The sequence below is a fragment of the Primulina tabacum genome, chromosome 11 (genome assembly GCF_025594145.1).
Source record: "Primulina tabacum isolate GXHZ01 chromosome 11, ASM2559414v2, whole genome shotgun sequence".
Classification (NCBI taxonomy): domain Eukaryota; kingdom Viridiplantae; phylum Streptophyta; class Magnoliopsida; order Lamiales; family Gesneriaceae; genus Primulina; species Primulina tabacum.
This window is the reverse complement of record NC_134560.1, coordinates 39,007,579-39,034,554: the sequence shown is the minus strand read 5'-3', so window position 1 is coordinate 39,034,554 and position 26,976 is coordinate 39,007,579. Positions and strand designations below refer to the sequence as shown.

At 33.5% G+C, this 26,976-nt stretch overlaps 3 protein-coding genes across 6 annotated transcripts; 2 read left to right on the top strand and 1 right to left on the bottom strand.

Annotated features, from left to right (window-relative positions):
• The first annotated feature begins 720 nt into the window (after positions 1–720).
• On the top strand, positions 721–14,758 carry LOC142518946 (2-oxoglutarate-dependent dioxygenase 19-like). Of its 4 annotated transcripts, none has more exons than XM_075621809.1 (4): positions 721–996; positions 13,623–13,861; positions 13,944–14,271; positions 14,340–14,758. In XM_075621809.1, exons 1-4 carry the CDS (start codon positions 766–768, stop codon positions 14,598–14,600), a joined length of 1,059 nt encoding a protein of 352 aa, XP_075477924.1. In that variant the 5' UTR covers positions 721–765; the 3' UTR covers positions 14,601–14,758. The 4 variants fall into 4 exon arrangements, with proteins under 4 accessions (XP_075477924.1, XP_075477922.1, XP_075477921.1 ...); XM_075621807.1 differs by lacking the exon at positions 13,623–13,861 and adding an exon at positions 1,125–1,363; XM_075621806.1 differs by lacking the exons at positions 13,623–13,861; positions 13,944–14,271 and adding exons at positions 1,125–1,363; positions 1,490–1,817 and having other exon boundaries at positions 722–996.
• Positions 14,759–16,301: 1,543 nt separating this feature from the next.
• Positions 16,302–17,962, bottom strand: LOC142518210 (uncharacterized). Its single transcript, XM_075620934.1, has one exon. The coding sequence runs from the start codon at positions 17,613–17,615 to the stop codon at positions 16,332–16,334; it is 1,284 nt and encodes a 427-aa protein (XP_075477049.1). The 5' UTR covers positions 17,616–17,962; the 3' UTR covers positions 16,302–16,331.
• A 1,603-nt stretch (positions 17,963–19,565) lies between these two features.
• On the top strand, positions 19,566–23,487 carry LOC142517998 (serine/threonine-protein kinase PEPKR2-like). The gene is made up of 4 exons (XM_075620564.1): positions 19,566–19,945; positions 20,025–21,052; positions 22,083–22,379; positions 22,869–23,487. Exons 2-4 carry the CDS (start codon positions 20,302–20,304, stop codon positions 23,225–23,227), a joined length of 1,407 nt encoding a protein of 468 aa, XP_075476679.1. The 5' UTR covers positions 19,566–19,945; positions 20,025–20,301; the 3' UTR covers positions 23,228–23,487.
• The last annotated feature ends 3,489 nt before the right edge of the window (positions 23,488–26,976 follow it).

Here is a 26,976-nt window from a genome sequence, read left to right as displayed (position 1 = left end):
AATATAAATCAAATGAATTATAAAAAATATTATGTTGCATGCTTCGGTGCACTAGTGTTTAGAATGAGGAAACATGTTTTTTTTTTTTATAAACTATGTGATGATTTGCTTCAAAAATATAGCTTAGAGCCAAAAAACATGTTTTTTTTTATAAACTATGTGTTGATTTGTTTAAAAAATATAGCTTAGAGCCAAAAATATGTCTGTGTGTATGTGAAAAGGTGAGATTATTTTTGTACATTATGAGATTATGGATCAACCTGCGTCAGTTAAGAATATAAGTATTTTCAACACTAAATAAAAAACTAAAATCATAATAAGACCAACTTATATAATAAACTTTTTATTTACTTAATTATAACTCATTGACGATTTTAATAAAATTTATATCTGATGATTATAGTACAACTCGAAGATTTTAAATTATACGTCTATATACATAATCTCTTTAATAGAGACAGAAAAACATCATATTTTTTCTCTCAAAATTGCCCTTATATGATATACATATTAAACTTTGTTTTTATTTTGTGTTTTATTTCAAATTACACTTTAATCTTTCGATAATTTTTAAAAGTATGATATGAATCTCAAATAAACATAATTTACTCAAATAACAGAATAACCCTTTATTAATGTTTACAACAATAATATTACTCTTATTTAAATATAAATAATATTTATTAGAAAAAAATTGTACACAATCTTTATTAGTATATATATATCTCGCCACCCTCACAATCTTTATCTGCTCCTCCCAGTAAAATGGCGCCGACAGTTCCTCTTGTTCATGATTTGTCCATCAAAGACCTAGCCAATTCATCGGATATCAAAACAATCCCTTCTCAATTCAATTTTGTTACCGATCCCAAAGGCTTGATTTCGGAATCGCTCCCAATCGTCGATTTTTCCCTGCTGGTCTCCGATAATGCTGATCAACGGTCCCAAGCCCTCTCAGATCTTGGCAAAGCTTGTGAAGAATGGGGATTCTTTGTGGTATGCTCCCAAACAGCAGTTTATAAGTATTTCTTTTACAATAAAAAAATTGTTTGAAAAATGGGTTTCCAGTATTTTAGTGTTAAATTCTCTTGAAACAAGTTAATTAAATTGTAAAAATTTTGCAGTTGATAAATCGTGGGATCCCAGAAACTCTGATGAAGGCAATAATCGAAACAAGTTCTGAGTTTTTCGACTTACCGATGGATGAGAGGCGGCGATATGAGGCCAAAAGTGCGTCGGATCCCATAAAAGCCGGTGCCGGCACTGCCAATGGTTCAAACCACAAGGTTTTCTTGTGGAGGGATTTCATGAAATCCTATGTTCATCCTCATTTTCACTGTCCGGATAAACCTCAACATCTACGGTAATAAACTTACGATCCAATGTAATAATGAAGTAACCAAGTTGGTATTAATTCGACACTAAATTTCTGAACATGATACATTTAAAGATTTTAACTTCTTTTTTTTTTAACTATGAGAATTTTTAGGGACATTGTATTCGAGTATTCCGAAAAATGTCGATGGGTTGTGAGAAAACTTCTCCAGGGAATTTCTGAAAACCTGGAATTGGAACCAGGATCCATGGATGAAGCTCTGAACCTGGATTCTTGCTTTCAATTGTATGCTACAAATTTTTACCCGCAGTGCCCGCAGCCTGATCAAGCGATCGGGATCCCTCCACACACTGATCCTGGCCTTTTGACATTTTTGATCCACAATGGAGTTGCTGGCCTTCAAATAGAGCATAATGGAGAGTGGTTCCATACCATTTCTCCAGAAAATTCTGTATTGGTTAATACCGCAGATCATCTTGAGGTATATTAATTTCATTACATTAGAAAAAATAATTAAAATTGCTTGAAAAAACCAAATACAGTGGATAAGAATGAAATATGACAACATAAATGATCAAAATCACAAATCGTAAAGATACAGCACTTAAAATACAATTTTTTCCATTTATACGATTTTTGTCATGGTACAAGAAATCAAAAGCATCATTTTCTATTTTTAGTTATTTTTGAATGGTTGAATTGATTTGACCAATTTTTTTAAATTAAAAATATTGATTTGATCTACCAAGTAGCAGCACGTTGAGAACTAACAAGCAATGTGGCCAAATTCAATAATGCTTCTCTTATTAGGTCCTCGGTGTCCTTTTCCAAGTGTGCATTTTCCCTTTCACTTGTAGGGTGGGGAAGAAGTGACGAACAAGCCTTTCCAAGTGTCAAACGAATTAGTCATTTTCGGACAACAAAATTTTACTTTGGGTTTGGATTTCTCACTGACACTGATAGGTTTGGAACTTTAGAGAATGGTCTTTGAGCTCGATATTGTCAGAATTTTCACAGACTTGGACCCTTTTGATATGTTCTTGAGCTCGGCTTTCTTTGAAAGAGAGTACGAGCTCGGACTTTTCCGACCCCTGGTTAATAATGAAGCACAACCACTAATGGGTTAGACCAATTTCAGATATAGGATTAGATCCGCCCAAATATGGCAATTTTAGAGGCATCATCTTTTATTCCCCAATTCATTAGATTTAACTTTGACAAAAGTTTAATGATTATCTAAATATCCTTAAGTTTTTATAACATAAAATTAATAATCATATTAAGGAAATTTTTATTAGTTAAAAAGAAATTAAGCAATATTATATATAAATATGAATGTGCTTTTGAACAAATGAGTCAAATTTGATCTATTACTTAGTCGAAATATTCAAATAATGTCACTACCTTATAGGTAAGTTGGCACAAACCTTTCCTACAAAGGAAAGAGACATAGGTTCGGGACATTTATATTTTAAATATGAATTTTATTTTGTTTAGAAACCTGTTATCTTAATTACTAATTTTTTATGGACTAAATTAAAAATAAGATAAGTTTATAATTTTTTCAGTTATAATTATGGATAAAGATTTCTGTTACCATTATCCGATACCATTATTTTAAGCTATATATTAATAATTTTTTTTTTCATTCTATTCAACTATATTCATTCAACAAAATATATTAGTATTAACATTCTTTAATATAAATAAATATATGTATATAAATATATATATATAATATTTAATTGAGTATTTGGATCGAATAAGAATAGAATACTCGTCTCCATCCTCGAACCAGAAAATCTTATTATTCACTTATTTAATTGAATCCAAAAAAGACCTCCATACTTTCATCTACCCGAGTCTATTATCAGATTCTCCGTTCATGGACCAAACTAGGGATACTAAATTAATAGGACAAAGGAAAAGGTGGCCAAGAAAATCAAATGGTTGTAAGATGAAAGTTGGTGGCCTCCTGGAACCAACTCAAAATTCAATAAGTATTCCATGTTATTAAGTATTTAGGATTTTTTAAAGAATAAATTTCATATGATTATTTTATTCACTAATATATAAAATCAAATTGCTTGGATACGCCAAGACAGAAATGGCCCCTACCCAAAAGATTTCATTAAAAAATTTATATGATTTGATAAAAATAAAAATTTAATTATTTTTTGTCGACAAAGAGAGGGGACTAATGTTTTTCGGTGATATCTTGAAATATTTGATAATGACACATGAATCCTACAACAAGATTGATGAGTTCATAATGCAAATGTTGGATATTCTCTCCTTAAGAAGAATTTTGTCCTCCTTAATGTTTCGGTTTATTCAATTCTTCTCCGAGATACAACAAATTCTTATTACAATAACAACATTGCAAATTGTAAGAACAATAACTACAAAAAAGAGTGTGTACTCTCTTTCAAAAAAAGGAAGTAGAGGAGAAAGCAAAATGAATGCAATATATGTAGAAAAATCTGATGATCAAAAGTGTTTTCTTGTTGTCTTTGATCATATATTTATATATCTCAATCAGTATAGATATGTTGTTTCATCTAAGAGGTGTCCCTTCATCCAAAAGTTTGATAAGAAATGCCAAGAGACACCATTTGGGTGCAAGATGTCATAAAACTCGTAAATTTTAGTCAATCACCGCCGTCGGGCACCTATGAGCCATTTTACGGGTGCCTACGTGCCTCTTTTATGGCCCTGGAAATTCAAGGGCAGTGAGGAAGACCCTAAGGCACTTCCCCTATGTCCTTGGAATAATCCATGGAACTGGAGAGGCGCATGCAGCCTTGATTGTTCCAGGTCGCACTGTCGGGCGCTGAGGCACCTAAGAGGTCGCTCAGAACAATCTTTTGAGTTTTTATTTGTTTAATTTATATTCATTGATGATTAAAACATTTCAAACAATCCCCCACATAAATGAAATTAATGTATGCAATGTCGAAAGAGAGTATACATGGAAAATTATTGCATCACGATAAGTAATTTTTGGCATTGAACCTTTCTTAGTATAGTACTATCAGATTTATTGGGTCACGAAGTCAGCTCACTATGATTACTCGTGAATCGGCTCAACTTATTTATCACACAAGTGATGTCCGGTCGAGTATAATTAGTGATGTACATAAAGCTTCCAATAATTGAGTATTCCGATTGAGACACTGGTTCTTCATGATTCTGACCTAAATGGACGCTTACGTCCATGTGTGTCTTTACTGGGAAGGAGTCACAAGCTTTAAACTTTCTCAATAAACTTTTAACATAAAGAGATTAAGATATGACTATTGTTTCTGAAGTTCTAGAGATTTTGATCTCTATAATAACATCAGTAATACCCATATATTTCATATAAAATATTTTGTCAATATTTTCTTCGTTGCCTTGATGCATTTCATCTATATACAGACACACTATTGTATAAGGATCTCGAGTGCCTTTAATGTAGACACATTTGGCACACTAATTAGTTTTAGAACTATTTGACAACATCACTTTGTCAAATTTCTCATGTCACTGTTTGTGCGCTTGTTTAAGTCTATATAGGGACTTGATGAGTCGGAAAAAATTTCCTTTCTTGAACCCGAACTATAAAACCATTGGGTTATTCTATACATATTTTTTCTTTAAGTTCACCATTCAAGAATGTTGTTTTGACATACACTTGGTGTATCTCAAGGTCGTGCAGAACTGATATTGAGATGAATACACAAATGAAAGTTATTTTTAAAACTGGTGAATACATATTGAAAAAATCAAGGCCTTCCTTTTGTCTATATCATTTAGCCACCAACATGACCTCGTATTTTTTTTACTGAACCATTGGTTTTATACTTACTTTTCAGGATTCATTTGCATCCTAATGCCTTAGCACCTGGTAGAATATCCATTAATTCCCAAGTACATTTGTGCATAATGGAGTCCATTTATGTACTGATGACTTCTTTCCAGTATGGAGCTTCAGGGCTAGCAATGCATCTTTTAAGGTTTTTGGTTCACTTTCCAACATAAAAGTGTGAAAATTTGGACCAAAAGACTTCAAAGTTATATCCCTTTTACTTCGTCTGGGTTCCTATTCTTCTGAGAGACATTTGTTTGTTCTAACATCCTCATTGTGTGTAGGTTCATTAATACTTGTAGAACATTCATTCACCATTTCTCTTTTTCTTTTCTAGAATTTTTTTCTTGTCTTACCTTGCAAGGAAAAATAATTTCAAAGAATATGACATTCTTAGACTCAATAGTCATGTCTTCACTCATTTCAGAATTTTCATATTCATGTATTGTAAATCTATATGCGCTAATGTTGCAGTGCATATCCTATGAATATACAGTCAATCGTCTTTGGACAAATTATGACTTGTTTTGGCTTTAGTATTTCAACTTTGGCCAAACACCCCTTCACATTCAAATATTTGTAGGAAGACTTATGAAATTTCCAAAACTCACATATCTTTTTGTCATTTTTCTTGTGAAAAATCTCGTTTAAAATATAATTAGCCTACAATATCGTTTCTTCACACAAGTTTTGTGGCAATCCCAAACTTATCAGCATGGCATTCATCATTTTCTTTAAAGTTTGGTTTTTTCCTTTCGGCAATTCCATTTGATTGAGGTGAGTATGGTACAGTAGTTTGATGTATAATGCCCAAAGATGAATAAAACTCATCAAATGGTGTTCTATATTCTCCTCCTATATTGCTACGAATACTTTTATTTCGCTTACTAAGTTGACTCTCAACTTCGATTCTATAGCTTTTGAATGCCTCAAGTGTTTAATCTTTACTTCTTAAAAGATACACGTAACAGTATCTCGTACAATCGTCAATAAAAGCTACACAATATTTGTTGCCTCCTCTAGTTTGCACAAACCTTAAATCACCAAGATCTGTGTTTATTAGTTATAGAGGATTTGTACGTCTTTCAATAGAATGGAAAGGCGCTTTGGTTATTTTTGCTTCAACATATATCTCGCATTTATGTGCTGAATCAAATTTGTATTTAGGCAACAATTATAAATTCATAAAATGTCGTAGAGAATTAAAATTTACGTGTCATAAAAAATATGCCATAAATCAGAACATTCAAGCAAGTATATAGAACTTTTAATTTTATTACCAACATCAATCTTGCGGCGAATTGCTATTGCATTCATTTTGAATAGGTTCTCATCCAGATACCCATTCCCTACAAAATGACCATTCTTGGTCAGTACAAATTTATTAGACTCAAATACAAGCCTAAAACCATGTTCGACCAACAACGAACCCGACACAATGTTCTTTCTTATGTCTGGAACAACATTAACAAGGTCACTTCCATTCTCGATGTCATTTCAAGACATTTCCAAGTCCCATTATCTCCGATACAGGAGAATTTCTCATGTAGAGATTCTCCCATAAAATAGAGTGCATGAAAGAGAGCATCTCTACCGGAGCATATGCGACAAGTAGCACCCGTATAAACCCATCAATCGTTTGGGTTGTCCACCAAGTTTGTTAATAAAAAACAACAGCAAATAAGTCAAGTTCAGAAAAATCAAATGGTACCAACATTTCTTGAATCGTGTTCGCTTGCTCTTTCCCTTTCTTTGGCTTCTTGTGATCCTTAGCAGGGTGGTTTTATATTCCACGGTTATAAAAGTTTAATTTGAATTTCTTTTAATAATTTGGTGGTGGTGGTTGTTTCCAATCAAAATTTCTCTTTTTTCCTTGGTTACTGGATTCCAAAATATTAACTTTCGCAACCATTTTACTTGCCTTGGCTTCTGTATTGCGGTTGTCTTCCTCGATCCTCAATCACACTATTATGTCTTAGAGTCACATATCCTTTCTCTCGTGTTTCAAATAGTTTTTGAACTTCTTCCATATACGAGGGAGTTTCTCAATCACAGCGGCAACTTGAAAAAACTCCCTGAAACTCATTCTCATTCCTTCTGCATAAATCTCGTACAAGATTACTTGAAGTTCTTGCACTTGACTAAAGTCTAGAAACCTTCCCACTATAAACTTCTTGAGCCATCATCTTCTGCCTTGCAATTATTTTCGAGCGAACTACCATAGTTCCTTCACAGTTTTGACTTGACAATACACATTATAGAGTACATTGTCTAGTCCATTCAAAATATAGTTCTTGCATAGAAAATCACTTTGGTTCCATCCATCCACTGCAACTTTTTTTTTTTTTTTTTTGTATATCAACATCGCTTTTGTGAATGGTAGGAGTAATATAAGATATAACAACATTTTTTGTTGTCATCTTTAAATTATGCACTACTAAACTTTTTTGGAATTTCTCTTTGTGAGATTTGGAACAACCGTTGTAGTAGATGAAGAGGTCATTTCTCGAGTTTCAAGATAAGGATTTTTCTTAAGATTGTTTTTCAGTGATACCTAGAAATCTTCGATAATGGCAAATGAATCCTGCAACAAGATTGATGAGTTGGGGCAAGTGTTGAACACTCTCTACTTAAGAAGAATTTTACCCTCTTAGTGCTTTGGTTTATGACAATTTATTCTCAAGATACAACAACTTCTTCTTATAATAATATTACTGTAAATTGTAAGAACAACAACCAGAAAAATGAAGTGTTATCTCTTTCAAAAGAAGGAAGTAGAGGAGAAAGCAAAATGAATGCAATGTATGTAGAAAATCTGATGATGAAAAGCGTTTTCTTGTTGTATTTGATCATGTATTTATAGATCTCAATCACTAAAGACATGTTGTTTCATCTAAGAGGTGTCTCTTCATCTAAAAGTCTGCTGAAAAACGTAAAGGGATATAATTTGGATACAAAATATCATGAAAACTCGCAACTTTTATTCAATCAGCGTCGCCGGGCGCCTCTTGGCATTCAGAACAATCTTTTGAATTTTTCTTTGCTTAATTTCTTTTCATTAAGGCTTAAAACATTTCAACAATACCTGGGGTATTACAAGTCACGGGCTTCAACTTTTTTGGTATGTTTTTCAACCTAAATCCATAAAGCGTTAAATAGTTAATTAATGTCTGTTTACAAAGTTAGATTTTTTCTAGAAAAATAAGCATTTTATTCAATATTATTTTCCCTAGTAAATTCCACTGACTACAGATGCCACAAAAATGTGTGTCCAAAAGTTTCAAGTCAGGGGATCGGAAAGCATCTAGAACTGAAAACTCACTTCACATATGCGGTTTAATATTTAGCATTGTAAACTCGAAAAAAATATTATAAGATCTAATTTTTTATCGTTATTTTTTGGTGCACAATGGATAACACTGAGCTAACATATTCAATATCCTTCAAATCATGTTAGACAAATAAACCACATTTGACGAACTTTGTACGACAAATGCGTCTTATAAGAAAGTGTTGGTAGTAGAATCGAACTTATAATATTTGTCAAACACTGATCAACTCAAACAACTCGCACACTCCCGAAAGACAGTGTTATTTTGATTCTTTCCAATGAGTCAATTTCTGTACATAGGCTTTAAAATATCACTATGCCATCTATTACATCGAATCAAGAAATATAATTAGGAGTAGAATATTTAGTAGAATACATCAACTCTCCGATTAATATACGTGCAAATAAGTTGTGGTAAAATTTTCAGTATATAAATGAGTCAATTATTGATTTTTTATGTTTGTTGATCGTTTTTAGATAAATATTAATGGGAGAGTCGATGTATTCCTCTGTATTTGAGAACAAATAATATTATTTATAAAAAGAAAAATTGTCTCGATGTACAGATATAACATGATAATTACATTTTTAGTCAAAATGTATTCATCTAATAAGTGAAAAAAAAATTGAATTTTTTAAAAATATTTATTTATTGTTTAAAATTTTGATAAACAAAATAATATATGATTTTTTAAATATTTTTTATTCTTTTTATTAATAATAGTTTCACTTAAACAAAATAAACATATATTGGGTTGACTTATTAGTAGTGACTTTTGATTGCAAGAAATTCAAATTTGTGTACTAAATCTGAATAGAAAACTTCAATATTCATAAAGTTATATATTAAATATGATTTCTAATTTCATACTTGCTGAAAGATGACCACTTTGGATTCTTGATTCAGCTTTCAAAAATGTATATATACTTTTGAATTTAACATACTTTTTGTTTTCATTCTATATGATTAAATAGATTCCTATTAGAAACATTAATAACAAAACACATTTTTCATCTTTGAGTTAAAAATACTATTGAATTTTTCATAAATTTGAAGTTGAGCGATTTTTACAATCTCGAAAAAGCATGACTATTTATAGCAAAAAGAGAAAAAAAAAATCTAGCTAAGAAATCCATGAAAAATTAGCCAATGTTTTATCTTATAATATTTTAATATTGAATTTTTTTTCATTTTATAATGATGTGTTTAGAATGAAAATATATAATTATAATTTTTATTTTGTTATGAGTTGAATATAAATTAATAGATTTTAACTTCTGATAAAAAAAATTTTGTTCCCAGATAATATTGATATAAAATTGGAAAGTAAAATTAATGACTTATTAGTTTTTAAACGTTTTTTTTATTGTATATGACTAAAATTCAAAAAATATTTAATTCTAAGCAGGTTCATGAATAGGTCTAACCTGGATTGAACCCTCGAATTTTCAGGTCCGGGACGGATAGCGAGATTAGCCAAACCTAATCTGCTGCCATCCCTAACTAAAACCTTCTTCAAGCAACATTATCGGAACTCAATCTGTAAGGTGAGGAAAATGATGTCATTTTTCCAACCTATCAAACAAGTTTATATTCAATATTGTGTTGGTACCTGAATGAGGTGCAAAATAAAATTGGCTGAAGGTTGTCGCGGTTTATGTTACAAAAAATCCCGAGACAAAACTGAAACAGAGGGTGAAATCGAGGTTAGAGTTCCACTATTTGTCTTAATACGATTTTTACTTCACATGCGGTGCTGATGATATAAGATAAAATTATTCAAATATATGACGACTTTCATTTTTTTGTGTATCTAGATTTGAGGTTAAATATGATCCGTCAGATATTGATATAATGGTATATAATTGGTGAGCGAGCCATAACCACTTTATCGTATCCCTTGATCAGATTCAATTTTGTTGGGTTCATTTCGAATTCGAAAAGTTCAGATCGCATTTCTTCATATGATCACATGCTTTGGATAAAAACCTAGATCTATCAGATCTCAAATAATTAATTTCTCATTCACCTTAAATTGGTTTTTATCAAATTAATATTCTAAAATACAATTCAAATTTCAACTTTTATGAGACGAATAACACTCTATCGATTTTTTTTTAAAAAAAATAATTATTGTGATTCAAAACCTATTTCCTACGTATTGTAAACAAAAGGCTTTTCCACGTTTGAGATGATGACAGACACGAGAATTCCCACAAAAAAACGTGTGAATATTTTCAACTTCAAACTTTCAAGTCAGGGTAAAATACTTCAACTGCAAACTTTCTTGCCTCTACACTTCCGATGTGAGAAACATTTATAGAGCCTTGTAAACTCAAAAAAATAATATAAAACTCTTTGGGTAAAATCAACTTTCTATTAAAATATTGTGTCTTATTTTTCTCGAAATCACTAAATCTAACAAATATTAGTAATTGATATTGATACTCTTCTATATAGTTCGTGTGTCGATAATAAAACATATATTTCATATATTAAAATCTATAAGAAAAATGAAAATTTTTTCCCACACATTTTGAATATTGATTATTGTTCTGATTTATTTATCGCTTTATTTTTTCTTAACAAAACTTTATTTGCACCGTATGAGCCACGTAAGATACAATCGGTGTCAAATAAGCAATATTTGATATGTCAAATAGGTTTCGTCAAAAAAAGACCAAAGAAAAAAAAATTCCGAATAATAGATAAAATTCAAATTTTGACAAGTTACATAACTAAAATAAAAAACAAGACAACTTAAAAGAACCAAAATCTTATTTCTCACAATTAGATATAAACTAAAAGACACGACTTGTTTGTTTACTTACATATTCACGCACGATGTATATATTTCCATAAATTTGAAGATGTTATACTCTAAGTTCAAAATTATTTTTCTTTTTTTTTAAACACGGAGAAAGGTGTGCAAACTCGAGCTCGAACTCAAACTCGAACTTGAACCTCTACAAAATTTTACAAGCGTGAGACCAATCTGCTTCTGATTCACACGTTATTTTTCTTATTTTTAACGAGTCATCCATTGACCAACTTAGGTTCAATCATTTAAGACATGATGGGGATAGATAGGTGCGGCAGACAATCTGCTTTCATACCCCCAAAGACTTCGTTCTAAAACCTCGATATTAGGGATGGCCACATACCAAATAATATCGTTCATAAAATTATACCTACAACATGATTATTATTATATAAAAAAAAAGAATATAGTATCATCTATCAATTATAAATTTAGAATACCAAAAATACGTCGCACAATATAAATTATATGAATTTTATCGCACGCGTGCACTCATCGAGCGTACGTAAAGGGTTATTTTTTTTTTAAATACTAATCCATCGTATAGGTTATTTGTTTGTGAAAACCTGGAATTTTAAGCAGGATATCGATGAAGCTCCGAACCTGGATTCTTGCTTTCAGTTATGTGTATGCTGCAAATTTTGTGGCAACTTTTGTTTCTGCAACATAGCCAAACAAGCCATCATTCATTCATTCATTCAATTTGACTAGGAAAAATGCACCAAGAGTTTTTTTTTTGATTATCATGTTGGACAGATGTTGCACCATCTTAATTACAAAATGAACGTTTAATATTTAAATAATGATAAATTTGGCATAAATATAATTTTAAAATATTGATGCCATAAAAACCAATATATGATGAGCCTACCTAATTATTACATTTGCCTACCCCGTTGCATTTAGTTGGCCACTCTAACAAGAAAAGTCGATATTCATACCATTACAAACATTCAATCGAAACATTTTTTAAGAGAAATTTGTTGTCGGATAGCAAAAATATTTTTTATTAGGTGTTCCATTCTTGATCTCTAGTTTAATATAAGCAAGATAAAAATTTGTGTGAAATGTTCTCATGTGTCGTATTTTGTGAGACGGATCTCTTATTTGGGTCATCCATGAAAAAGTATTACTTTTTATGCTAGAGTATTACTTTTTATTGTGAATATCGGTAGGGTTGATCCGTCTCACAGATAAAGATTCGTGAGATCGTCTCACAAGAGACCTTCTCCACAAACAAAAAGCCACTTTATGAATAGATAATCTCGTTTGTATGAACAAACATCAATAACATTCAACATAAATAACTTTCTCGGTCCATTTCAAAGTTTTCAGATTTTTGTTATGGTACGCTAACTTTGATTTTTCAGGCTTTCATTTTTATTTTATTGGAGTCTTGACGTGACACCTGAAAATGCTGCCGTGACAAGAAAAAAGTGTCAACGCTATATCGAAAATTGCTGACTTGTCCAATACCATGCATATTAGCAGTTTGACCAAAATAGACGAAAATTAGAAGTTAGTTGGAAACTGAATTAAGCAAAACCCAGAATTATTCAAGTATAAAAACCAAATTTTCTCTAACATTTATTATAAATTATTCTAAAATTTCCATGAATACGTGACTGTTAATATATATTACACTAAATCGGCAGCAGATATTATTGACTTGCATGGGCACTCCCCGGTCCCTATAAATGGCCACTCCTTATATTCATTTGCTCAACAAAAATATTTGAGTGATCGAATACACACACACAAACACCAGAAATGGCACCCACGGTTCCTCCTGTTAATGATTTGTGCGTCAAAGACCTTGCCCAATCTCCGGACCTGAAATCTATTCCTTCCCAGTTCACTTTCATCAATGATTCTAAAGGCTCGAATTCGGATTCGCTCCCGATTGTCGATTTTTCCATGCTCGTCTCGGATAATGCTGATCAACGGTCCATTGCCCTCTTGGATATTCGCAAAGCCTGTGAAGATTGGGGATTCTTTGTGGTATGTTCTTCAACCACATGCATTCACTTGGATTCTCTTTTATATAATTAATAAATGAGTGAAATATAATTTAAAAAGCTTCTGTTTTTTATATTGAATTAAATAATTTTAGAACTTATTATATATATGTAATTGAGTTTCAACAGAAGCGTAAAATTAATTCATGAATCTAGCTATATTGGTTATTAGTATTATTTATTTTTTTTAACAGATAATTTTATTTGAAGGAAATAATTAAATACTAAGGACGTTCTCTTGATTTTTTCAAAAAAACCTCTGCAGCTGATAAATCATGGGATCCCAGAATCACTGATGAAGGCCATAATCGACGCAAGTTTGGAGTTCTTCGACTTGCCGGAGGAGGAAAAGCGGCGGTACGAGGCTAAGAGTGCGTCGGATCCCATAAAAGCCGGCAGTGGCACTGCCAACACTGCAAACGACAAGATTCTCTTGTGGAGGGATTTCATGAAGTCCTATGTTCATCCTAACTTTTACTGTCCAGAGAAACCACAGCATCTAAGGTATAATTTATAACTAATCGTATAGATGGATCTCACAATTTTCGGTTGGATACAATATTTACTTGTATAATGTGTTATCCAGGGACGTTGTATCCGAATATTCAGAAAAAAGCCGATGGGTTCTGAGAAAACTCCTGCAGGGAATTTGTGAGAACTTGGAATTAGAAGCAGGATCCATGGATGAAGCTATGAACCTGGATTCTTGCTTTCAGTTGTACGCTGCAAACTTCTACCCGCCATGCCCGCAGCCTGATCTCGCAATCGGGATCCCTCCACACACTGATCATGGTCTTCTAACATTCCTCATTCACAACGGAGTTGCTGGCCTTCAAATAGAGCACAACGGAGAGTGGTTCCACACCAACTCTCCCAAAAATTCTATTTTGGTGAACACCGCAGATCATCTCGAGGTAAATTATATTTTTATCGAGTTCTCCAAGTATAGATTTCGACAAGATACTAACTTATTATTGAACAGATATTTAGTAACGGAAGATACAAAAGTGTAAAGCATAGGGCCGTGGTGAACACTGAGGCGACCAGGATTTCAGTGGTCCTGGCGAATGGTCCAGCACCGGATGTGATTGTGAGCCCGTCGGAGGAATTGGTGAAACGTGACGGTCGCGCCTTATATGGTCCGATGAAATACATAGAATATGTGGAGACAATGCTTAGCAATCAATATGGCGGCAAAGGAAACCTGGAATGCTTGAAGATCCAAGCTGATTACCATGAATAGAACATCTATCTTCTATGCTTAATTATAATGTGTAATTTTTAAATAATTGCAGGATTTTACAACCTTTATTATTATGGGATCGACATATGTACTACATCCATGTTTGTATTAAATATTAATTATACTTGCCGCTTAGCGGCATACGGAATTTTCTTATACATCTTTTGCAAAATAAATAAAATTTAGATGTTGTAGTAAATTTATAGTTTTAAAAAAATCTTGAGTGTATGATGAATATAAATTTTTTAGAATATGTCTCTTGTGAGACGGTCTCACGAATCTTTATATGTGAGACGGGTCAACCATACCGATATTCACGATAAAAAGTAATGTTATTAGCATAAAAAGTAATAATTTTTCATGAATGACCCAAATAAGAGATCCGTATCACAAAATACGATCCGTGAGACCGTCTCACACAAGTTTTTGCCAAATTTTTACTAGAATTTGTGTTTATTAAAAATATTGAATATTATGACTATTTTTGAATATAAGAAAAGAAAATTTTATGTATTTTTTAGTACGAAAAGTAGTTTGTTACAACTTCGCCTCGAACCTGAAACTTCGTCTCAAACTTAAAATCTTGATTGCGGATGAGTTTATGTGTTTAATTTAGATTTGGAAATTTTTTCTAGAAACAATTATAGTGTCTCACATAAAGTTGATCTACCCAACTACCAACAGCTAACGTAACAACAGTAGCCATTGAGGACTAATACACAATATGGTCAAATTCAATAATGCTTTTGACTATATTTGGTACACGTTTCATTTTCTAGCAATTTTTTGTTTTGTTTTTTTGTAGTGATATCATTTTATTATTGTCGATGAATTAGTTTTGATCGTTGAAACTTTATTAGATTTGTAGGAAAACAGTCAAATTCAATTCCGCCGGTTTGAGTTCGTTGTTTGATGTAATAATTATTTAAATTTGCTGAAGTTTTCATAAAAAATTATTCATCGTGTCAGTCAAATATGATCTACGATTTCATCAAAATACTTGATAGAAAAATAGATAGTATATCTTTATAAAAAATTTTATGGCTTCTGCGATGACTCTGGGCAAATATTTAGAAGAATTGAAAGTATTATACGATTTATTAGACCATATCTTGGGGGAGTTGGTCTCTTGTATGGCAGTCTCATGAATGAGATGGGTCAATCCTACCGATATTCACAATAAAAAGTAATACTTTTAGCATAAAATTTTTTTTTTTATGGATGACTCAAATAATAGATCTGTCTCACAAAATACGACCCGTGAGACCGTCTCATACAAGTTTTTGCAATCTTGGAGTTACAGGTGGAAATCGGGTCGGGTTCGGGTTTATCTTGTTGGGACCCGACAAGTCAGGTAATCGAAACCGACCCGAAATTGTCGGGTATATGAAATTTTCTTCTGTTTTTTTCTTCCTTCTTCGCTAAAATCCGAAAACATCTTCAATAAAAATTGTCATATCTATTTTCAAATACAAAAATCTTCAAGTAGTATTTGTGGATTTGTCTTTTGTATTTCCTTATATATATATATATATTTTGAGTAATATTTTCTTAATTATTAATTACATAAAAATCTAAAACTTAAAAAAAAAGTATTCAATATATGTTTGTACTAAAATTAGTACCAGACACCAACCCGAAAAAAATTTGGATTCAAGTACGACTCGACGCACAAACTGAAGACTAGGAATATTGAGAAAATTAAAGTTCCCTTTATGTGGGGTGCCAATATCATCTTAAATCTATACCATGTATGAAATACACAATCCCTCGATAAGAAAGTGACCTATTCTCAGACCCAACACACCACAAATGGCCTTGCACCTCCAAATTCCCTTCCATGTTTGCTGTCTCCCATACAAACTTGAACAGGCCAAGAGCCTTATCCAGTTGCTTCACCCCATTCCACACGACCTTTTCCTCATCTGATGTAAGAATCTTACCCATATACAAGCACAAGTTACCGCTGCCAGCAACTGTATGCGTGCCTCCGCGAACTTCCACTTCAATATCTTTAACACTGCCATAAAGGTAATACAGCAGAAGTGTAAATAAACATTGCGATGAGTGACCCAATGTCGTCTTCAACTTCTTCTGCTCCAAATATTCCTGGTGCCGAGTCTCTTTGTATCCAATGTTCTTATCTACCAACACATCCCTGATCTGATAGAGCCCTTCTTTCATTACCTCAAGTTTGGAAACATGGAAAGCTGATTCCTTTTCATCACCTAGACAGTTAATGAGATCGATGGACATCTCAAGAAGTTCCTCCCATTTGCGAGATTCGGTGGAATCCAACACTTGTTTTATAGGTCTGGGCCGCATCCAGGAGGTATACTCAGGGTCATCATAAGATGTAAACGACTTGAGAAACTTAAGACAGCCAACAACTATTTGCTGCGCCAATCTTATTTGTTTACTTGGATGGTGGCAATGAATCAGAACGTCAATATCAGATTTCAATCCATTCAGTATCTCCTGAAGCGAACCCATCCATATGTGATGCTGTGTCACCTGCGGGCATATGGTATGCCTGACCAACTTCCTTTGCTGCGCAGAAATGCTCAAAATGTCGGCAACTTTAGTCAAAGAAGTTACTTGAAGTTTCTCTCTTTCACTTGGCTTACCAAAACACTGAAAAGCTCTGCACTGATCTTGGCTACCAAATGAAGCTATTAAATTATTTTTCATTGTTTCTTGCATCAAAGGAATCCCAATGAAGGCCCTAACAATGGATCTGAAAGCATGCAATTTGCGCTCCAAAGCTTCATCAACGATTCTCGAACCGTCCTCAATATTCACTAGCCTGCCACCAATTAAATCCACTTCTTTCAGCGTATGGCTCCATTTCTTCAACTTCAGAAAGGCCTTCTCACACCATTCCGACGTTAAAATCTCCTCTCCTTCTTCCCCTGTGGAATGATACAACACCAGTCTTGAATGCAACACTCCATTTCGCCCGCCGATTAAAAGTTTAGCTCCTAAAAGACAATTTTGCAAATATCTAGAACCCATTTTCAAGTTAAAATCTCAGATTCTAACAAATGAGGCTACAAATTCAAATTTCTATCTTACAATATCACCTCAGTGTGACAATTGATCAAACATGTTATGAGCATTAGCGAGTGATCGCTATTTTTTTTGCAGCCAATAAATGATCCTCTCTCGTGAATCATAGACCAATTTCTGGTGTTATTTAAATCAAAGTGGCTGAATCGAGGAATTGAAGACTGAACTGGAAGAACATTCATGAAATCATGCTTTTCAACCGACGCTCTCAATTACATATATTTGCCTTACCGTAATTGATTTTTTATTATTGTAGGAATTTGAGTCAAACAAAAATTAAAAGTGTGTAAATTAAGTGGGAATGCATTTTGAAATCTCTCTAAATAAAAATGGAGCAGATATTTTGTGATATGGATTCACGAATCTTTATCTGTAACACGTGTCAATCCTACTGATATTCACAATAAAAAGTAATACTCTTAGCATAAAAATTAATTTTTTTCATGGATGACCCAAATAAGAGATATGTCTCACAAAATACAACATGTGAGACCGTCTCACACAAGTTTTTGCCATAAAAGTAATACACACTATTGAAATTGATTATCATAAGTACAAGATGTAACTCTCCGATGAAATTATTTTTTTTAAAAAAAAATTGAGAATATCAAAGAAACTAAATTGGATTTGGAATCTCTAAATTTAGATGATGGAACCCAAGAGACGGTATCACGAATCTTTATCTGTGAGAAGTGTCAACCCTATCGATATTCACAATATAAAGTAATACTCTTAGCATAAAAAGTGATATTTTTTCATGGATGACCCAAATAAGAGATCCGTTTCATGGATAACACAAGTTTTTGCCATAGATCATTATATTATGCTTAATTTGATGATTTTGTATGAAAATGGCGTACATTAAACAACATATTCATGTCTTTTCAATTTTTCAAATCATGAATATCGATAACGAGTTAGTTGTATTTAGGGATGACAAAGGTCGAGTTTGGTTCGGGTTCCAACCACACTACGAATTTAAAGGACTTGTATTGGTAATGTTTTTTGACATTTTTTAGTTTAAACTTATTCAATTATAACATTAACCGAATAATAAATAAATAAATTATAACAAACTTTGATACCCACAAGTTGATCTACCACATGTTTGGTGGGCTCAATATAACATGAAAGCCCCGATTAGGCACAGATATTATCTCCAGGTGGATACCAATCCCAATTGCAACCTCAACATATTTTGATAATATATAATTACACAAAAATCTTTGTAAAATTATCTGTCGAGTCAAATTTATGAGACGAACCTCCGATTCGAACCATGAAAAATATTACTTTTATGTTCAAAGTATAATTTTTTACTGCAAAAATTTCATTTTTTATTATTTATGTTATGCAAAAATATTGTTTAGTATAAGTTCTTATTTTGTATATCAAAAGTATATTATATAATACATGTTAGTTTGAGTAAAAAATATTGTTTTTTTTTGTCAGTTTTATTATTTTTTTATTATAAATATATATCGAAACAATTCATCTGTGTTGTCGCAGATGTAGAGAGACCTGATCATACAATTGATATTGTGTTAGGAAAGAAATTCATAAATTATTTCGTTTTAATTGCGTTTTAATTGCTTATATTCAAAGGAAAGTTTTACGTATGCAAACTAAGGATTCATTAATTAAGATAACAACGATAAATTTATGAATAATGCTTAAATAAATAAATAAATAAAGATCAAAAACTTATTAACTATAATAAATGATGAAGCAAATCCAACCGTCTAATGGTGCCACCAAATCACCACCGTTAATACCAACCCGAAAGGTGTTTCCTCCACCGTTGGATCGATTCAGATTCGCGCGAATGCAGAACATCGGCGGTCGTTTAAAGGGTCACGTGCGTCCCCCCGTACAGTAATACAGAGTGAACTGTACAATACAGCAGGAAATGTACCGCACAGCTTTACCTTTTCCTATTCGGAGAAGACTCCTTTGTTCTACCCATTTTCGTTCTTCCTCTCTCTAGCTTTTCCGAATCGTTGCGTGAATTGCCTGTAAATATAGCCGAAAAATATGTAGCCTTCATCCCTTTTCAGCCATATGGATCTCGAGCTTTTGATTTTTCCTGATTTTCTCCGGGAGAGATTTGGGGGATTTGATTCAGGATTTTCCTAGGGTTTCTTCTCTGCATTGATTACGTAATAAATTGCAGATTGTTTTGCAAAATGAAGGATCAAGGTTATGGGTATAACTTCTCGACCGTTTACGTGAACACGTTGCAGGAAAAAGATACAAGAAACTTTGTGCATGTGAAGGTAAGAGTCTGAGAGATCTTGGGACTTCTTTAGTTGATATCTGAAGGAAACTATCTTCTTTTTTTTTCTTTTTATTCAGGGTGGTCGGATCGATTGCATTAGGTTTTGATGCTAAAATTGCAGGATATTACATAAATATGGAGTTCTAATCGGTTGGTACCTTAACTTCAGTGGTTGATTGCTTTTAGATTGATCGGAATTTGGGAAAATTAGGTGAAGGGAGGATTCAGTTGATTGTTTAAGTTTTTTAGATAAGTATTTTTAAGAGATTCAGTTAATAGTGAGATTTACTTTGATTTTAAGAGTGCTTATGATTTCTCGAACTTCGAAAAAGTTAGAAGTTTAGATATCTTTTAATGGATTGTCTTGGGAAGAAGAGGAAAGGAGTCGAGATCTCGGGAGAATGTGAAAAAGTTTCTGAGGAACAAACTCAATTGGCGATTCTTTGGTCACATTTGTCACTGGAAGATTATTCAAGAAGGAAAAAGAAGTGCAAGGAAGTAGTTGTTTCGAAAATTGTTGATTCATGTCGAAGTGTTGTTAATGGAATAGCCACTGCTCCGGCATGTGGGGCATCAAGTTTGGAACATCCAGGTAGAGGTCTTAAGAGGAAAATCGGATGCATTGATTCAGCAACTCGATTAGGTAGGAAGAAGAAGATCGACCAGGACTATGAGTTGGCTAAAACAATAGGAAAGGGAAAGTTTGGGTCGGTAGTGTTGTGTAGGAGCAAGGCAACTGGGGAGGAGTTTGCTTGCAAGATTTTGCGCAAAGGGGAGGAGATTGTGCATCGGGAAGTGGAGATAATGCAGCATCTTTCGGGTCATCCTGGTGTTGTGACATTGAAAGCAGTGTATGAAGATGCTGAATCTTTCCATCTAGTAATGGAACTTTGCTCTGGGGGACGATTGCTTGATCAGATGGCTAAACATGGCTTGTATTCGGAGCAGAAGGCTGCTAACATGATCAAGGAACTGATGCTGGCCGTGCGATACTGCCATGAGATGGGGGTTGTTCACAGGGACATAAAACCTGAAAATATCCTTCTAACATCTTCTGGACAAGTGAAACTCGCGGACTTTGGATTAGCTGTCAGAATTTTGGACGGTAATTTCAAAATACACTCTTTATGATACCTGTTATGTGGGGGTAAAATGTGTCATTTATATTGTTTAAGGAATGCCTTCTTTCGTTGCTTGCGTTGAGACTTTGTGCCTTGTGGCCAGCAGATTTTAAACTAATTTAGTGTTTGAGCGGTCTTACAGTAAATTAAGGTTCTGATTTAGGTGAATCCTTTCCATGTCAATACCTTGGTGATTATTATGAATGAACATTTGAATTTCCGTGAGTTAGAAAGTTATCCTTTTACTTCAATTGTGTTAAACTTTGATTTAGCAGTGGAATAAACTTATCACGTTACTCTAAGAGTATGTTTAACTTGAGAGAGATGCGGACTATATTATGAATACCTCACCCGATCAGTCAGCAGGTCATTTCAAGGACCGGTATACAATGTTTATGTTGTCCTAAGTTGTCAAGTATTTGCAAGTTTCTGTTTCCTACAATATGGAGGAGATAAGTTAATATACTTGACTTCTCTCTCTTTCTCTCGCACGCACACAGAGCAAACATAGTATTTGACTTTCCATAGTAGGAAGGCTGCAGGTGCATTGTTGTTGAGCTAGAGAAGTTGGGGGAAAGGGAATAAGAAAGACTTGGACTTGCTTCTTTCAATTTGTCTGAGAAGATTTGACTGAAAAGAAAACAGGCAAAATTTGTTAGCACCATTGGAACCAATTGGACATTTTATTTTACTTGAAACTTGAAACAAGTCATAGCAGATAGTGAAAGGCTAAACTACGTTGAATAAATGTAATCTACTAGATTAAATGGATCAACAAGATCTAAGTTCTATCAGCTTATGGAAGTCGTTCACTTCTGCTACGACGGTGTCTGTGATGGAGTAATTTTCCTGCAACTTAGTTGACTAGTTCAACTCACTTTGGGTGCACGTGTGTTAAAAATATAATAGGAAAAAACTTATGATGGAAAATTAATCCTGTGACAGTGTTTGAAAAAGGAGCTAAAGGTATTTTAAGGTGTTGGAACATTTATGCCAATGCATTTTCCATTACAGGTCAGAGCTTGACTGGTGTCGTTGGAAGTCCTGCCTATGTTGCTCCAGAAGTTCTCGTGGGTGATTACTCAGAGAAGGTTGACATCTGGAGTGCTGGCATCCTGCTTCACGCACTTTTGGTTGGTCTGCTTCCATTTAAAGGAGATTCCTTGGAAACTATGTTCGAGGCTATTAAGAAAGAAAAACTAGATTTTAGTGGCGGTATGTGGGAAACAATATCTCAATCTGCTCGTGACCTGCTCTCTGGAATGTTGACACGAAGTATCTCGACGAGGTTTACTGCAAATGAAGTTTTAAGTAAGTGATCTGGTTTTATCAATTCCGATATTGTTTATGTAAATTAATAGTGTATTGAGAGATGTGGTTATCTTGCTTTGGTGGGGATTATCATTTGTGGATGATCATTTAGATCTATAGCAAAACATCAAGAACTTTTCATGTTGATTTATTTCTCAAATGAACTAAAATACATTTCATTGGTTTGGACATGACATTGTTTTACGTACTCTTGCTTGTACATAAATGTTTATATGGGATACAAGCTCAAGATGAAGTGTTTTAACGAATCTTATAAAATATGTAGTTCATTTGTGTCCATATTTTTTGGGTTGGAAACTAAATTGAAGAAAAGTAAATTGAGGGTATCCTATTTTGGATTTGTGTTTGAACCTGAACCTGTTTTTTGTTTTCTTATGCTCCCGAATTTACTAATGGCAACTCTAGAGACCCTTTTGCGAAACAATGAGTTATGTTCTTGCTAACTTGAAAAAATTCTCTTTCCTCCAGGACATCCGTGGATTTCATTCTACACAGAACCAATTATTAACACCCTAACTCTCAGATCAAAGATAAAGAACCATTCGAGATCCACTTCGAGGCACCTAACATCTGATAGACTAGAGTCAGAGAGAGAACAAATAATGTCCTTCAACTCTCCCAGTGACGACTCTAATCCAGCTTTCGCTTCTTGTAGTTCTACTGAAATAGGTGAAGATGACAATGGACTGGTTGACGTTCTAGCAGTGGCAATTTCACATGTTCGAATATCTGAGCCAAAAAGAAGCAGGATATGCAGCCCCTCGAGACCCATCCAGCAGGAGTGTTCCTCTAACTTGAAGAGTAGCAACCTCTGTACAGCATTTTGACTACCGTGACTATAGCCTGGTGTATGCATCTCGCAGTTTTATATATAGCAGGGATTGACGATAAATTAAAAGTTGTATGCCGAGAGGCGGCAAATAAGTCGTGTCTGTGACTATGGGTATGTGATGAACTAACTTCTTCTGTACATAATTACTGAACTTTAACTTCACGAAATTCACTGCTAATGATCATGTTCTGTTTATCAACTTAGTTTGACCCAGTGAACATGCGAAGATGACATAATGAAGTGTTTGTTTCTATATAGTGTGCCTTTTATTGGTTGGAGGAATTTGACGAAATACTTGTATTCTAGCAACCTGTTATATGATATGCAACTAAGTGTGATTTCAGGATCGGCTGCCATAAAACTCATTGTTTAGATCGCGTAGAATTGGCTGAAATCAATCATTTGTGTAAGTCGTGGGATATTGAGGTTAGTTTCCTGTTTTCATTTGTTTCCTGCATCTTCTAGTGATAGTGCTGCTGTTCAGGCTTGAACTTATGAACCTTCTTCTGAAACTAGAATGTATGCATACGATGTACATGGAGGAACGAACCCTGGATTTAATTTAAGATGATTGGATAAGGTAATGTATTTTGCGTATTAGTAAAACCAGTCTTTTAGGGAAAATGGAGCTTGAAATTTGAGGGTTCTTTTTCTTATTTATTTAATATGAGCGACATTTTCTACTCATTCCAACTGTGTCTCCCTAGAGATATTCCATTCTCTGCTATTCTGTATCTTGGAGCCCGAATCAGAAGTCTAATGCTAAATAGGCTCTAAGGAACAGACTTGACCCACCCCTTAAATATGTTTGTTCGGACACTAGTGGAAAGCTGATTCAGAAGTTTACTGAAACAAGCAAGGGTGCACACCTACACTGTACATGTTTTATCCAAAGTATAGAGTTGCATAAATTTATTTAACTTTAAACAAACATTTTTTTATCTTTATTTTTTTGCATTTTGCTGAACACTTGAATGTAGTTTTATTTATTAATGCACAAAGTGTAACAATTCTCGACCCAACTCATAGCCTGAAATGTTTCTTCGCATACGATGGATTTAACAATATATTACATGTTATATTTATTATATCATATATTTGATGAAACAATCTAATATTTCAAGATTTTCTTAACCATTCGATTCAGCATAAAATGAGTAGAAAATGATGTGTGTGTGTATATATATATATATATATATATATATCCATTTTGAATAAATAAAATTTGATTAAAAATGTAATAAAAATGAGCAAAGCTTTTGTAATTTGTTATCTCCACAATCCCCTAAAAATGCTCATCCTAAGGTTATCATTAGAACACCAATTAAGCACTAGATACATTAAAATTTCGTCTTCTTTTTACTCTTATTATTACTATATTTATTATATTTCAAAATCATTCAAAGCATCAAGATGCACTATTACACCTACTTTCTTTAACTTTTTCATTAACTCCTCTTCTTATCGGAAGCATATTTTGGGATAGAAAGTTTATACAACAATATATTATTAAAACACTTTCATATAAATTTTCCTAAACCATAAGTCAGCATCCAAAATTAGAATTTGAATTACCGTAAATTGTCATGTCTTGTGCCCGAGGTTAGTCAACATCGATATTGTTGGAACAACCACACAATTGAAAATAAGTCTTGTATATAAAAGTTTAGTCAACTAGTTTATAAAACATAATCGGCACTGTCTTTACAACGAACAAATTCCAAAACATAAATAAACTTGCGAAAACGTCTTACAACTTGAATTAAAATAAAATTTTAAAAACATAATTAAACTAGACTTCTTGATTCCTCTCTATTATCAGCCCCAAAATTGGTCATGTTCTTTTTCTTTGATTTGCTCTTCAGACTTATTTGAGGAGAGAGAGTGAGAGGTGAGTGATATGATCATCACTCAGTAAGCGAAGATTGTTCAAGCAAATACATAACGAATATCATGCATAACATATTTCGTATAACATATATCATATGCATAAACGTAAGCATAACATTCGCATAAGCACTGGATTTCATATACTTTCAATGATTTACTGATATAAATCCCTAATTTTTGCTCATCTAAGGAGGTGATGCCATATAACGGTTACAACCTCACTGTGTAAGGGTCATAAACTTATCGTATGTTGGTGATTCTCACTCATATCTAGTTGAATGCTCATTGTACCAACGAAGCTTCCAAAACGAACTAAGCCATAAACAAAGTTTATAGTTTTAAAACTAGTCTATTTACTTCAAATTTGATATAAAAAAGAACTTGAAGATGGATAGCTTGGTTCAAAATTCTTGAAGAACCACTGCATGCATTCAGACAGCGTTTGGGTTGCACTTCGATACTTGACAAAACTTTGACTCAAAAATTTTGACAGTACTCGGGGAGAGGATTTTTGTAACATAAAGTGAATTTAAAGATGTAATTTTCGAGAATGGGATGGGGGTATTGATGGGTTTTTTTAAAAATAATTTAATTTTAAAAAAAAAAATTGCAAAACTGCCACAATCCGCGCTTACGAAGCGCGGACGCTGCACACGTGGAGCCACGTCCGCGCGAAGGAATATTTAGCGACGGACTATATAAAAAGAACAATCGCTAAAATGGAATCCGCGACGGTTATTGAATCCGCGACGGTTTTTAACAACCGTCGCTAAAATTGAGTCAACGACGGTTGCTGACAACCGTCGCTAAAATTGAATCAGCGACTGTTTATTAACCGTCGCTAAAATAGAATCAGCGACGGTTTAAAGACCGTCGATCATATTAGCGACGGTTTAAAAACCATCGCTATTCCGAAATTTTGGAATTTTCACTAACGTCGTACATTGCACGCTACGGATAATTGTATTAACGGCGTGCATATACACGCCGTAGATAATAGTATTAACAGCGTGCACATGTACGCCGCGGATAATCTTGAACTTTCAACGGCTTGCATCTTTGCAGCATGCAATGTGCGCTGCGAAAAATGAATTTGCGTGCAGCAAAAAACTATTTTTGTTGTAGTGAAGACATAGAAAAAAACAGACAAAAATTCATCACGAAATAAGTTTTTTCACGAACCTCTACTATTCAAACTGGGTTTTTTAGGAACCTCTAATATTCAACATAGAAAAAAACAGACAAGAAAGTCAGTCATCCCTGAATCACTGAAAAAACCAGGTCGAATAGTAGAGGTTCCTGAAAAAACTTTTTTCGTGATGAATTTTTGTCTGTTTTTTTCTCTGTCTTCACTACTACAAAAATGGTTTTTCGCAGCGCGCAAATTTATTTTTCGCAGCACACATTGCATGCTGCAAAGATGCAAACCGTTGAAAGTTTAAGATTATCCGCGTCGTACATGTGCACGCTGTTAATACTATTATCTGCGGCGTGTTAATACAATTATCCGTAGCGTGCAATGTACGATGTTAATGAAAATTCCAAAATTTCGGAATAGCGATGGTTGTTAAACCGTCGCTAATATGAGCGACGGTTGTTTCCGTCACGCGGACGTGGCTCCACGTGTGCGCCACGTCCGCACTTACGAAGCACGGACGCTGCTCACGTGGAGCAGCGTCCGCGCTTCATAAACCCGGATTGTGGTAGTTTTGCAAACCTTTTTTTTAAAAAAATTATTTTTGAAATTAATTTTAAAAATTAAATTATTTTTTAAAAAAACCCGGGTATTGATATGTGGTGAGGTGAAAATCCTACTATAACTTGGTTGATATTTCTTCCATAATTTGAAGATAA

Coding starts and splice junctions, on each gene's coding strand:
- LOC142518946 (XM_075621809.1), top strand. CDS start 766: ATGGCGCCGACAGTTCCTCTTGTTCATGATTTGTCCATCAAAGACCTA. Junction 13,862..13,943: donor GAGAAACCACAGCATCTAAG/GTATAATTTATA, acceptor TGTGTTATCCAG/GGACGTTGTATCCGAATATT. Junction 14,272..14,339: donor ACACCGCAGATCATCTCGAG/GTAAATTATATT, acceptor ATTATTGAACAG/ATATTTAGTAACGGAAGATA.
- LOC142518210 (XM_075620934.1), bottom strand. CDS start 17,615: ATGGGTTCTAGATATTTGCAAAATTGTCTTTTAGGAGCTAAACTTTTA.
- LOC142517998 (XM_075620564.1), top strand. CDS start 20,302: ATGGATTGTCTTGGGAAGAAGAGGAAAGGAGTCGAGATCTCGGGAGAA. Junction 21,053..22,082: donor AGCTGTCAGAATTTTGGACG/GTAATTTCAAAA, acceptor TTTCCATTACAG/GTCAGAGCTTGACTGGTGTC. Junction 22,380..22,868: donor TACTGCAAATGAAGTTTTAA/GTAAGTGATCTG, acceptor TCTTTCCTCCAG/GACATCCGTGGATTTCATTC.